The sequence below is a fragment of the Amblyomma mixtum genome, chromosome 6, assembly GCF_055824585.1.
Source record: "Amblyomma mixtum isolate Tamu chromosome 6, ASM5582458v1, whole genome shotgun sequence".
NCBI classification, from domain to species: Eukaryota; Metazoa; Arthropoda; class Arachnida; order Ixodida; family Ixodidae; genus Amblyomma; species Amblyomma mixtum.
The window spans coordinates 76,378,433-76,393,033 of record NC_143017.1 but is presented as its reverse complement, the minus strand read 5'-3'; the positions used below and the strand labels follow the sequence as shown (position 1 = coordinate 76,393,033).

Below are 14,601 nucleotides of genomic sequence, written 5' to 3'. Positions count from 1 at the left end.
ATAAAATTGTTAAGACAGTTCTATAAACTTCCTGTACACTTTTTAAAAGTGCAAATGTTCAAAAATTACTTGCATTAAAAATCTGCACTAAAATTCATCGCCAAGACCATCATGACTGCAACCGTTCTATTTAAAATCCAATCCAGTTCAATCCAACCAAGATGGCAGCGCCCGGTGCGCGAAAAAAAGTTATCCAAAAAGATGACTTAAAGCGCTTGATGAGAGAGCGAAAGGAAGCTTTAAGTCAGTCATCCAAAAAAATCACATCTCCATATGCCAAATATCCTTTTATGATTGTTGTGGCTTCGTTGTGAATACTGAAGCCGTTGCGTTTTGGGTTGGCTTGCATACTGCTGTGTAAAACTGATGTTCTTGTTTTCCTTAATATAATCCACATATAACAGTTTAGGGCAGCTGATGTGCTCAGTATGTATGGTCCACGTCAAGACTGAGACATTATGGGCAACACATGTTCTCGGGAAAGCCCATAAGCAAGTAAGTCAATGGTATTTGGCTACTGAACGATCGCTTTAATTCCGGTTTGCTAAGTAGGACGGCAAATTGAGCGACTTCGCTGTGTTTGTCTTTCTTGTATGTCAGAATGTGGAAGACTTTAAACAAAGCACAGCGAATCGTGGACAAGGTGACAGCCTTCTCAGCAAGCGCCGAAACGATGCGTCAGCTGACAGTCAGAACGGTGCGTTTTTCGACGCCGCTGTGACATGAGTGGTTTTCTTGATGGTCAGTTCTCATTAACAGCCAAACTGTTTGGATTGCTTTTATTTCAGATAAAGGTCGAAGCTTGCCGGGAAACGCCAGGTTGGTGCATGTTATTAGATAATTGTCATAATCCTCCCAGAAATCTTGTTTTGAGGTAGTTTGCCCAGGTGAAAACTTTTGTCTTGCATAACAGAAATACTTGTGGCTTAATGATTTTAATTACTTCTGAGAGCTATAAATAACGTGAAGGGAAGAACTTTTTGGTAGGCATCTTTCATGCTCTAGTGCTTTTCTGTACATGGCTATTCATGTTTATTGCGTTCATTGGTGGATTGGTTTGAGTGGCAGTAAATATTTTACCTGGGCTCCAGGTAGGTAAAATGTCGATAGCCATTAGGCATTTAATTGATATGGTTCCACATTTTTTTAATGGCCACCACTGTGGCTTTAATTGTGGCAATGAAACCGCTTGCATTTCACTTGCTCAATCTATATGCATTCTTGAATCTTGGAATGCCAACAATTACAGAATGTAAGGTGGATGAGTAATGCACGTAAATATGAAATGAGTTTGTGTGTTTGACCTGGCTGTGGCAGCATATTTAAATGAAGGTAGAGTGTGAAATCGCTATTTAAATGGAGAAAGACTGAAATCGCCTGTGACCATCCTGTTTATACAACTTATAGGAAGTTGCCACTTAAGAAACAAGAAAATAATTTTTTTTTTTCTTTCTGAAGTGACAGTCTCAGAGCTATGTAACTCAAATTCTATGATAAACAGGATAATATTTTTACCCTTATCGTATTTCTTGATGTCAAGAAAAACCAATGGCATGCATTTCAGTGAGTTCTCTGCAGCACAATTTCGTAAATGTGTAAGACTGAAAACCTTCCATGAAATATTACATAAATGCACGCAAACTTGTTTACACGAAGTGAAATGGTATATTTGGAACTGGCACACAAGAACACCTGCTTCCTGAAGATTTCATAATTGCGAAATTATTAATAAATATGTTTGTTTTAAGACCCCCTCTTGTAAAATGGTAAGAAAACTAATAGCATTGAATAAGCATTGAACCGACAAACTGCATGTTTTGTCGCTGTATTCATTCATTGCAGTCCCCCTCACAAGAAGGCAAAAGGTCCTCTCCTCACAGAAGACTACTCATCGGATGAAGACATGGATGTTATTGAGCCTGCTCAGAAGGCAAATTCTACTGAGTCTGCACTTCCAAAGGGCAAGTTTGCTCTTGTGTTCTTGTCATTTATGATAAATACTGCAGTGAAGATTACAGATAGTTGTGATGAAATTAGTGCTTCTCAGAGGTCAGAATAAAAGGTGTCTGTAGCAAACAATAGCACAAGTCGCAAAAACAGCGCACAATAAACAGTTCAGAAGGATGGCATGCACAGTCTTTATCAAAATAACGCAAGTCACACATTTTGGTTCTGATGGAACTCCAGGAAGTACAGAGGTGCTTAGTGTTAGGAAGACAGCCCTCCTTTTTTCGTACTGCGGGGCACTGTTACAATTGTCGGGAACACCATGGATCTAGCTACAAAGGCTATTCACAGCTGCAAACACATGCTCAGTGGCCTGTTTACTTTTGTATATGTACGAATTGCCTACAGAATTTGTTTAATTACTAAAACCTGCCAATACTTCAATCACGGAGTGTTTCTCTTATTATCCTGTGCATTTCTTCAGTCACATATTTGGTAGAATATGCTGGGGAATTACTTATGGTTTAATACTTACCTCAGTTTACTTCAGACTGTAAAACATCAAGCTGTCAGAGTAGTCCCTTGAAGTCCCATATTGTTCTAGCAGTATTCTATTACTAAACAGTAACAATATTCTGTTTGTCACCAAGACTGTTAAACATAATGTAGGCAAATTTATCTGCAGGTTAACAAATAATCAGTAATGTAGGCAAGTTTATCTGCAGGTTGACAAATAATCGAATTCCTCTACCTTTCATTCAAGGCCATGCTATTAGTGATGTGCGTGTATACCAACACTAATGTTTACTAATTCATTAGCATCACTAAATCTGTGCTCAATGATAATTTAGTTTTGCCACAGGCGTACACAAGCTACACTAAACCAAAGGTTCGTTTTTCAGCTTTTCTATCTCGGAATATAGTAACACTGTGCTTAAAAGCATCTTACTCAGCATTTGTATAGTGGCCATCTTTAGTGCAAAAGCACTATTTAACATGGTCAAACCCAACCAAGAATCTTGTGGCTTGCATGACCTTGAAGGTGACCTTGGCCAGCCTGCAGAAATAAAGTAAATATTGCTGCAACTGAGTTCTGAACTCGCCGCGGCGTGAACAGATCAGCTTCGCTGGCCACCGCACGAGAGCACTATGCTATCGCCACAGCCTATCGCGCCTCGTGTTAAACTGCAACACACTCTTGCACTCTGCATTGTACATTGTCCTCTCCATCAACTTGCATCTGCTTGAAAAACTTTTGCACGTCCTGCTCGGTTTAAAGAGAAACTGTATAGTTTTCAGAAATCAACAAGCTTAAGAGGGTTGAATGTATGAAACTTGCAGGTAAAGCATGCGAAGTCTTTTTGGGCTAGCACTTGAAGTAGTGAAGTAATCGCCGATTAAAATCCGGACTCCCTTCAAGCTTCTCCGCAGCGCACAACGCCATGTGGGGGAGCGCATGATGTCATCGAAGGTATTGGTACATTTCCAATGCACAAGCGCCTGCTTTGAAGGAAAAAACCATCTCCACCAAAGGCAAACCCTGCCGAGAGTTGTTTGGCAGCGTCTAAAGAGTCATGGCAGGGTGTGACTGACGACAGCGGTAATTCATCACGCTGAATTTTCCAGCACTCTTTCGGTGCATTGAGGAGAAGTGCGAAATTCAATCGTCGATTACAGCACTATTTTGAATGCTAGTGCAAAAACACTTGGCATGCTTTACCTACAGCCTATATAGATTTGAATTCTTGAATATCGCGAAATTTTTAAGAAAAGTGCTGCAGTTGCCCTTTAACTGGGGTAAAATCCTACCATTTTTTTTTCTAACTGGACATGATTTAGTTTATATAATTTTTTCACTTCTACTGCTGCTTTGATTCATTATTCTTTGTTCTGTCTTGCATTTACAAAATGATTTTATGTGATCTTTAAAATTGTTTGCTTTGTATTTATTTCTTTATACAGCTGTGTGTTTGCTTGATTTGACTTGATCTATTACTTTCACTGTGTTATGTCATAAATTTGCTTTACTGGACTTAGTGCATGTATACTTCCTCTCTGTATCTGTGTAACATTTTTTCTTGAATTTCTACTGATTATACTGTGCTGTTTCTTGATGATTTATTCAGTGCTTATTTACAAGCAATAGGAGGCCCCAATGCAGTTACTGATTGCAGGATCTCCTTCTGGATGTTATTTTTGGTGTCCACTGAATTGTTTTATTCTGTGCTGCTGGCATTATAAGTTCACAGTGCATAATTTCTTTTAAAACAGTTATGCGGAAGCACAGGATGCATATCTAAATGTAAAGGAGTATAGACATCTAACTTTTGGGTGCGTGTTTTCTTCTTTGTAATGATATGTAAAGCATTAGTATACATGGATTACCACGTGGTATTCTCCTACGACCACTAAATAATTTTTAGTCTAATTCTTCCTCGTGCTGTTTCGGTTTCGGTTTCAACAGCTGAATGATGACTGTGATGTCAAAGTGGGGTTATAGGTCACATGAGGCATGAAAAAAACAGCAACACAATCGCTGTCTCTACATTCATTGTCATTCTGGCTCTTGAGGAAGGCTGGTTTCAGCACGGTAGTGAATTAAAACGATGAAGCAGCAATTATATCATAGTGTTTCCATGCCTCACGTGACATATAACCACACTTTGACATCACAACCATCGTTCAGCTGCTGAAACTGAAACAGCATGGTAGAAAAATTTGATCATAAAATTATTTAGCGGTCATAGGTGAATACCACATGCTGATTCATGTATAGTAGTGTCTTCCGCATCATTGCAGAGAAGAAAACATGCCACCAAAATTAGGTGTCTATACTCCTTTAATGTTCCATGCCATGGACATAAAGACATCCAGTTTTTTTTTTGTGCCTTGTGCCCACTATGAATTTCTGATGCCAAGCATGGTGTCAACATCAAATGAAACACGAATTAGACAACTAAAATGGGAGCAGCAAAATGCCGAGATTTTAGCTGGGTAATACTGAATATTAGCAAGCATGATTATTACTTCTGTGGGGCAGATTAGCTGGAGAATACTGAATATTAGCAAGCATGATTTTTACTTCAGTGGCGCAGAGTAAATTTACTTGCTTAGTAATTAGTATTTAGTACTTAGTAAATTTTTTGACAGACGGAGGCAGCTTTGGGACCACTGTAAATGAAAAATTTACATGCCTTGCTTAGTATTTTAGTCACATGGTTACCTCGAGCTGGCTGCAAGGATGCCTGACAGTGACTGCTGATGTAAGATACTATGCATAAAGTGATATATACATGTGTCCAGCAAGTAACCACACACTGCATGGCGCATGTAACATTGCACGGTGTGTAGAATCACTTTCCTACAAAGCATAGCTTTCTAACCTGCATACAGTTTCCAAAGTTCATATCAGTCTGTGATATTGTTACTGTTGTATTCTTTTCTTGTAGATTTCTTTGATAAAACTGCTTCAGTGCAGCCAAAAGCAGCTGTCACAGATAAACCATTGCCACCAAAGCCAGAGTCGTCAGCTAAAAAAACACCTGCAAAAGCAATACCAGAAGGCTTCTTTGATGACCCTGTTCTGGATGCAAAGGTAACTCACAACTTAAGGTGTAATTATTTACTTTTTTGGGTAGCTCAGTTTAGATTGCTTGGTTTGGTTTATTGGGGTTTAACGTCCCAAAGCAACTCAGGCTATGAGGGACGCCGTCGTGAAGGGCTCCGGAAATTTCGACCACCTGGGGTTCTTTAACGTGCACTGACATCACACAGCACACGGGCCTCAAAGAATTTCGCCTTCATCGAAATTCAGCCGCCGCGGCTGGGATTGAACCCGTGTCTTTCGGGTCAGCAGCTGAGTGCCGTAACCACTGAGCCACCGCGGCGGGGTGATTTAGATTACTATGAAACTATGAGATCAGAATTGTTCCGTTAACAGAAGTTTTCTCATTTCAACTGTGATTGCTTCTTTTTGAGCATTTTCTGCTTTAAACACAACCGTATATATTTGGAGTGACCTGTGCATTCTGAATTTTCCTATGGCATTGTGTTGCCAAAGAAATACTGCATGACCAGTGGGTAGAGGCAAAACACACTGTTAGATGCTGCCAGTACTTGTACAGCATCAGGACTAAATCTGTGCAACGTAAGGCATTCTCTGTGGCATTCTGGTTTGAAATAAAGGTTACAGGCCTTGCTTTAGTCCTTTGGAACCCTCGGCTATTCTCCTGACCCTAGAAAGCACGAAATGATTGTAAGGAACTAAGTTTGCATTCAGTAACGCTCACGAAGTACCTGAAGGAAAGCTAAACCAGACAATTATTAGAGTGATAATCATCAAGCTCTACGTTTATTCCATTGCTGGTGTAAGTCATCAACCTTAAATGCTCTGGTGCACACTTTATAGGTGTGTTCAGTAGCTGGTGCAGCCTGATGGTGTACTGCGGCCTGTTGTGAGGTGTTCTTCAGCTGTCGGTTTTCTGCATTGGTCATGGGAAACTAGTTAGATGAGATCGTGATGGATGTCCATGCACTAGACTTGTAGAGTGGAACAAAACAGTAACCATAGTGCGCGAAGGTTGCTGCAAACACCTAGCAATGTGCTGCCAAATTCCACTCATGCCATGAATGACAGCATGATCTTGAGGTTTGTGTCATTCATTAAGATCATGTTGTCATTATAGCAAAAAATGTAAACATTAGGTAAAACATTTTGCAAAACCATTGTTTGCATTGTAAAACTGTAAAACAATACATTGACATTGATGCAGCGGTATACTAATAATTTCAAACACAGCTTTTTTCCTCGTACTATTGAACATTGGAACTTAACTCCTGGCGCACCGCAGTCTCTTCCATTAAACTCATTTTTAAGAGCTATCGGTGCCACATGATGTCTTCTTTGTGTTGTGTTCATTGTACATTGCTTCAGTTTTTTAGTTACTGCCTATCACATTGTTCGTGCTATGTATTCAACCATGTTAGGTATCTTTTTGTGTGTGTATTTTACATTGCCTTTGTACCAAATTGTTAACCCCACTCCTGCAATAGCCCCAATAGGGGCTGCAGTATGTAAAAATAAATAAATAATTAAATAAATATGTGCGGGTCACTCCTTACTCATCTGGGAGTGGTTCTGTACGGCTTTTTAAAGCGTGCATAGCATTCCTCCCACGATTTGTGTGAACATTTTTGGGATGATGTTGTTTCTATTGCAGGTCAGTCTTCATTGAATCAATTCTAGTTAGCAGCACAATGTGGCCAATGGTTATTGCCTGTATGTGAAGTGTTATGATCTCAGTGAGAGTAATTTATGCTTGCCAGGAGCTTACTTGCTGTCTGTGTGTGTTCAATACTCAGGCGAGGAACGTGGAATACAAGGACCCAATTGAAGAGGAGTGGGAGAAATTTAGAAAGGAAATTGCAGAAGAAACTACTGTAAGTTACTCTACTGTTGACCAGTCATTACCTCAAGCATTTTTCATCTGGTGAAGTATTTTGCTGGTGGGATGCTAACAGAACCTAAGCTAATGTGTCTTTAATTTCCAACCCTGTGCATTCATGACAACACCTGCACAGATAAGTTCTGTGGGGCCATGTGTACCAACTTTAGTTTATTGTTTGGCTTTTGAGGTCACTTTATTTACTTGTCTGCTACTTAGGGCAATGTCAGGTTGGTCTGTTGTGGACTCTGAGCTGTGTGCTGACTGTATTCAAGCACTTTGCCCATGTTTTGAAAGTTGTTAAAGATTACGATGTCTGCAACATTAGAAATTTTCAAGTACTCAGGCTTTAGCTATTTTAAGAGATATTATAGAGCTGCATAATAAAAGGCGTACTGGACAGAAAAGGGAAGACACAAGTGCGAGGACAAAAGACTCCTTCCTGTGTCTCGCTCCCCCCACACTGTGCAGTCCTTATTATGTTTCACCAACAGCCTATTTTGCTACCATAGTGCTGCATATTTAGCCTGCATATTTATCCACACAAGACTGTTTTAATTGGAGGTTGTACGAGCAGATTATTGCTCACTACTAAGCGAACAGAAGTTCTTTCAATGTTAAGTTTATGCACTTCGTATGCATTAAAAATGTATAGATAAAAATGTATAGATGCAGTTTATAGATTGTGGCAGTTGTTTCCAACCTGCTTGTGGTTTTCTACCCTTTGGTGCTTCTATTTGGTGCACATTTGCATCCAATAAGCATAATTTTCACCCATATAGTGGTGAAAGTACACACAGGGTGTGTGAGGGCAGGCGAACGCTTGAGAACAGCAATAGGTGGTCACAATGGAAACTTTCAATGGCTCTGGCAACAGGTACTGGCTATTACAATGCCAGTAGTAGCGTTATGGCCCTGCTAGTAAATGGAATGAACTAGGACAGGTGCCCTGGAGTGGGGTTTTTAGTGGTGGTGTGAAATGCAGGAGTCCTTGGTGTGCAAATAAAAACACTTGTATATGTGCAGATGTGTACTACTTTGGAAGTACTACCAGCATGTGTGAATAGGTCATAAATCAGACTCCATGTTAAATATACCTAAATGCAGAGTGTGCTTGATGAAATTTAAATTTCTTGCCTCAAAAACTTCTGATTAGCAGAATTTTAAGAAATATTATGGCTCGCATGGAATTGCTGGAGGACTCCACTTGTGTAGATTTATGCTGGCGAGGAAATTGTGAATAGGGGAATTATACTCATGCTTATTTTATACAGTACAGAAACACTTTGTGTTCATATTTGAAAAAACACTGAATTATACAGAACAGTGCCAGCAAGTAAATACATTCCAAGAAGCAGCACATAGCACATAACCTGAGACAGAATGACTATGGTTAACGCACTTTCTCTTTCCAGGTGTCAGAGGCTATCATGGCTGAGGACATTGAAGAGAGCAAGGTGGAGCGTGATATTGAAGAAATTGATGAACAGATGTAAGTACACACTTGGTAAAATTTGTGCATTTTATATTTGTGACTTCTTAATGCAAATACAGCATAAAATAGTTTTTGATGTTTTATTATTGTACTAGTGCTTCATGCATAATTGTTATTTACAGTAGACCCTAATCAATTCATATCTCTGGGGAGCATAGATTTTTATTTCAATTATTAGAAGTTCATCTAAATATGATTTGAGTCTATCTGTGATTTGCTTTATGGGTATCTATGCACAGATGGTATTTTGGAGCCTTTTTTTCAGGCAAACCTAGTTATAAGCATTAGCACAATGGAAATACAGGTGAAAGGCCCTGATTTGTTTATTCATCCTGCAGCCTTCAGCTGGTAGCGTGGTTAATAAAAAAGTTTATTATTGTACTGCTTTCTCAATGCATTAAGATCCCATTATTTTAGACTTCAAGGGACAGGAAAACACGTTCTGATTAATTATCTGAAAATCGAATCAGCGAATGGCTCCTAAAAACTTAAAAAAAAAGAGACTGTTTTGCACCAAAGTAAATTCAGTTGTTGAAAAATGGACAATGGTCATCTGCTATTTAGTGAAAGCAGTTGCAACAACGAGTTTTCGCATTTCTGCGTGCACACTGTTAGGAAGGTCGAAACATAACTGCTTCAAAATGCTAAGGGCTTAGATAACTGCACGGTGCGATGCGGCTGTGGTGAAGCTTCCTCGCAAGTGATGGCGTTCATGTGAGCAGGCTTCACCGCGCAGAGGGAGCAGCTCGTGGTGAGCACTGCTTGCCGGTCACACCTCACCTCGACACTGGTCCCCTTTCGGTAGTCATTGGTGATGCCGTTACCCTTGTATCCAACCTCAGCTGCTGCCCTCTCGCGCGCCGTGAATGTTGGAGTGCGAAAAAAATTTGAATTAGGCGGAACTGCAGCTTGAATTATTCAGCTGTGAAATGTATTCTGATCAAATTTTGAAATTTGTTTGAAATCACCGAAAATGCAAATTATCCGAGTCTGAATTGTCTCGAGTCTACTGTATTGCAAAACTTGTATGTTGACACAGAACATTTCAACAAATGCAGTGTGAAACCTTACTGTCTTTGAGTTCTGATATGCTTCCTGTTTAATCTCATCAGCAAGCTTTTTGGCATTACTTTGTTTGTCATGGTTGAGGCGTTATAAGTGCCCAGGTGGACTGTGGAATGTTAAGTTGATCTGAACACTACGTTATTGAATTACATCACTTGTATATATACTCATGCTGCGTGTGCTGTGTTTGCATGCTGTTTCACCAGATGTTTTTTGACGATACTTAAAACTAAGAACTTCATGTGGTTTTCTGTATGGTTATTATTGGCAAAGATTGAAAAGCTTTGCCACTGTGATAATCTTCATATAAACCCAGTGAAAAATTAATTTCATTGTAGGAATATTTTATTGAAAGATCTAACTAATCATTTGAAGAAAGGAAACATTAAACAGGAACCGTTATTGGAGTGAAATATAAGTGAGGAGTGTTATTTATAGGGGGCCTGTTCTTTCTATTTCAGCCAAAATTGGCAGCGGGTTGAGCAGCTTCAGCAGAGGAAAGAAGACCTAATGAAGAAGGAAGTGACTACAAATGATGCCAATCAAGAGAGCAACAGTGATTTGGAAGAAGAGGAATATGATGAATTTCTGAGCTGGCGGGCAAAGGGAGCGTGGAACGATTGATTGTGCCTTGTCTTGTTTGCTTTGCCACCTGATATGTCTATTGGTGGCTTGCTTGAAGAAAGTTCTCTTGAGCCATTTCGAGAGGTAGCTGTGTGCCTATGCTACGCCTCGAATCTATGCAAGGCAAACTTGACCTCGGTGTGAGTCATGTGCGTGAACTTGCCAAGTCTCCCAAATTCTCAAGTCTGCTGCCATTGCAACATGCGCTCTGTTACTACATTACTGCTGCATCATCAACACATTATTCTTACCATCATCACATTATTGAGTTACCATTAAAAATGTACAAAGTGTACAGATTTTGCAGACGTGTTGAATGTTTTTATTTCTGGGGAAGTAGTGGTAGTCGCCATTTTTTCTCTGATGTTGATTTAAAGCATGTGCTACTCCTTGAATACTTTGCTTACTTAATCGATGTTTTTCTATGTTAGTAAAGAAACCAACTCTCCTGACATACACCCTGGAGATATGGATTGAGAGGCCACCATGAAGACATAAAATAATTCTTCAGTTTAATCTTCAGAAAGAAGGCAGTAGTAATTGTTAACAACTGACACAGTGTCGATCATACTTGCAGAACATGAGCATTAATTAACGTTTGAGCTAATATGTGGTGTTCATGCTTAATGGGACTCTGAAGACAACTCCATCCAATTTTAATTCATAGTAAGAATCAATACTATGGCTCTTTCCAAGTATGTTGATGTTTGCCCTGTGGCAAAAGACATTTCTTACTTATGAAATTGCATGTAAAAATCCCCCCACCACTCCATTGAAACATGTGATGTCTACACCGAAAAGGACTCTGTGATAGCTATTTTGAAGCAAATGGCAATATAACCTAGCCTGTAGGATCCGTGCCCAAAAAAGCACCTTTGTCGGTAGAATGCGGTAATCTATTGATACCGGCCAACTTTAATTTGTCCTCAGTATTCGTTTAAGAATCAAGTCTCAACATATACACAGGGTGACCTTAAAAGGGCCCTGCGACCTAACTCAAGCATGAAGCCTCTATTCTTTGTATTCAAAGTAAGGGACGTTGGGACGCCTGTACGCCTAAAGGATTCGCCGAAATCGTAATATTTATTATGTTAATCTCCAGAAATTCTCGTTCCGAGCCGATGGTGTCGCAGTGCTGCAGCCATTTTCGGCAGCGGAAATGTGATGGCATGGAGGAAGGAAAGCTCAGGAGAGGCCCTCGCTACCCGAGCTGCACGCCAAAAAATGTACCGGAAGTCGCGCGCTTTCGCAAGGACTTCTGGGAGTATTTGGCCGACGGCGCAGCCGATAATAGACACCTTTAGCATACCGTGTACCGTATTACCGTTACCGGTACCGGAGTACCGGGTTCCCGCCCACCGCCGCTGAGCCCGCGCTGATTGGTCCCGATGCTACACGCGCGCGCGCCGCTGCCGGGTACGTGGCGCCATCTGGCGCCGACAATACGATCTGCGCATGCGCATTGGCTGCGCGCGGGCGCCCGGTACTCCGGTACCGGTACCGGTAACACGGTACACGGTATGCTAAAGATGTCTAGTAACGCTGGGCGCAGCGGCGTCGTCTGCTGCAATGCCTACTGCGCATGCGCAAGCGCGCCGAGACGGCGGCCAAGTAAGGTGTAGGGGGAGAAGGGGGGAGTGGCTTCAAAAAACGTGACGTAACCGCCTCTCCTGAGTTCTTTCCATCCTCCATGTGTGATTGCATCCGGACTGGGCGCTGCCCGTGTTGCTTTTCCGATTGGTTGAGCGTCCGTTTGAACCTAGTTCCTTTTTTTTTATACTCATGAAATGGATCCAAAAATATGTCTCCGAGTGCTGTAAGCCTTCTGCATGACACAAAAAGTGGAAAGAAGTAGTGAGGGCGACACTTTCCAATTCGCTTCAAACGCGTGGAGGCGAGCGCTGCTGTTCCAACCACACCAAGGCAGAAAAAAAAGAGCAAAACCGATCATCACACCTTGCCCAAAATTGCGAAAGGCCAGACAAGATCGAGGCAAGGTTGGAGGACCGGTGGTAGCCTTCCCATCCCACCAACAAAGAAACATATCGGAGAGCATGGGCGTCCGGAAGGGGGGGCAAGGGGGGGCGGTTGCCCCCCCTTGGAATTACGGATATTATTTATGCACTAGTAGAAAACAACTACATAGCTGCCGCCTCCCCCATAACCGGCCATCGGGTGCACCCCCCTGGAAAAAGTTCTGCGGACGCCCTTGTCGGAGAGCTTTCTTTGTTGAGTTGGTTACCCCTGTCCTGTCTACGGGGTGTACAAGGGGGGGGGGGGGGGGGGGGGGGGGGGCGGAAGCGCACTCGTTAGAATGTGCGGCTGCGGACTGCTCCGGCAGCACTGCTAGTGTGCTAGGAGCGGTTCTGGTTGGTGCAGTCGGATACAACTCAAAATGAAGCAGCGAATGTCCCTCAAAGGAGCCCCTGCAGCCAATGGCGACGGCCGATTCTCGCCTTGACCGATACTCTCGTTCTCCACCTTTAACGATCCCCTTGGGCCTGCTAGCGTGCAATGGCAGGGGGCCGCAGATGAATGGGGAGTAACCACTTAATTGGATGAACGATAGCGTCATGAAAATCGGTCGACACCATTGGTTGGAAGATCTCCTTTGAGGGTCACCTGCCGCTTCGTTCTTGAATTGTATCCGACTATATATCGCCCAGTCATGTTAACTGGATATATGGCCCAATCTCAGCTCTGGGTGAGTGAAATGGGCAAGTGAAACGTGAATTTTCGTCACGATCTTTTTATTTTGAATTTTCTAAGTGGATTAACTCTCGTTTGCATGCTCCGATTTCTATCATTATTCTGGAACGCATGAGGAGTTCATTTAATCTGATTAATAGGCGCTGAGCAAAACTTCGTGGTGGGCCAGAACCTTTGCCTCTTGGGTTTCACCTAAGACTGTTAGCAATTTTTAAAATAAGCTTTTTGAGTTGAAAGAGCGTTTACTGCAATACAGTACAACCAGTGATGGAGTCGATTCATCAGAATACAGCTAGATGTGTTAACTATAGCAGGCTGGTTATGTAATATTTAACTATTAAATTCGGCGCATTTATTTAAAGGTTTGCAGCTCACCATTAGTAATATTCATATCAGTTTTTAGACTTTCGAAAAGGCCATGCCGCCGCGCCTACAAGCGCACGTCACACAGCGGCGCGGGTAGGGTGGCGCGGGTGTCACGCTCTCTCTCCCCGCTAGCCGCTCCTAAAGTCCCTCTATCAGCTCCGTGCGTGGTTTCGCTTACCAACCTGGCAACAATTTTCTCTGGTCGCGTGCCACTACAGACAGCATTTAAGTGAATTGCAGCTTGAGAAATGAATGTTTATTTTTTCCAGTGAAATACAGGATCTGGACCTCGGACGAAAAACGGTAGCTTGAGAGGTGTCTGAGGCCCAGTAGGGCAAGTGAAAAATAAAAAGTAATTCTTCTCCCTAATTCCCAATTCTTTCCTTTTTTTCTGTGCGTCGAGTTTTTTATTTAGCAGAGGGAGGCGGCGCTGTCCAGATCACAACCGGAAGACCAGCTTTGTCCGGTGAACCGGGCAAGAGCGATGGAAAAAGCCATGGCCCCCCGGAATGAGGACGCACCCAACTAACCTCGATTTATTCTGTTCATTAAATGTTTTTCACACCCACAAACTACCGCTGAGTGAGCGCCGCCCGCCCAAAGCCTGACCAGCAGCAGCCTCAAAATCTGGTTGGTTGGTTTATGGGGTTTAACGTCCCAAAGCAACTAAGGCTATGAGAGACGCCGTAGTGGAGGGCTCCGGAAATTTCGACTACCTGGGGTTCTTTAACGTGCACCGACATCGCACAGTACACGGGCCTCGAATTTCTCCTCCAAAGAAATTCAGCCGCCGCGGCCGGGATCGAACCCACGTCCTTCGGGTCAGCAGCCGAGCACCATAACCGCTGAGCCACCGCGGCGGCCTGCCTCAAAATCTACGGCACATTTCTTTGTTTTTGAGTATCGAGTATCGTCAAAATACTCGATGCACTAAAAATGTATATCGATATC

The 14,601-nt window shown here is 42.1% G+C and overlaps 1 protein-coding gene across 1 annotated transcript; it reads left to right on the top strand.

Annotated features, from left to right (window-relative positions):
• The first annotated feature begins 143 nt into the window (after positions 1-143).
• LOC149339429 (zinc finger protein 830) lies at positions 144-10,881 on the top strand. The gene is made up of 9 exons (XM_089548217.1): positions 144-284; positions 400-495; positions 601-697; positions 789-819; positions 1,843-1,961; positions 5,397-5,542; positions 7,309-7,386; positions 8,807-8,883; positions 10,413-10,881. Exons 1-9 carry the CDS (start codon positions 162-164, stop codon positions 10,573-10,575), a joined length of 930 nt encoding a protein of 309 aa, XP_089404343.1. The 5' UTR covers positions 144-161; the 3' UTR covers positions 10,576-10,881.
• The last annotated feature ends 3,720 nt before the right edge of the window (positions 10,882-14,601 follow it).

Bases quoted from the DNA above. Each gene is read 5' to 3' on its own strand.
- LOC149339429 (XM_089548217.1), top strand. From the start codon at position 162: ATGGCAGCGCCCGGTGCGCGAAAAAAAGTTATCCAAAAAGATGACTTA. The intron at 285-399 runs CCTTTTATGATT...TAATCCACATAT, and splicing joins CATCTCCATATGCCAAATAT to AACAGTTTAGGGCAGCTGAT. The intron at 5,543-7,308 runs GTAACTCACAAC...TTCAATACTCAG, and splicing joins ACCCTGTTCTGGATGCAAAG to GCGAGGAACGTGGAATACAA.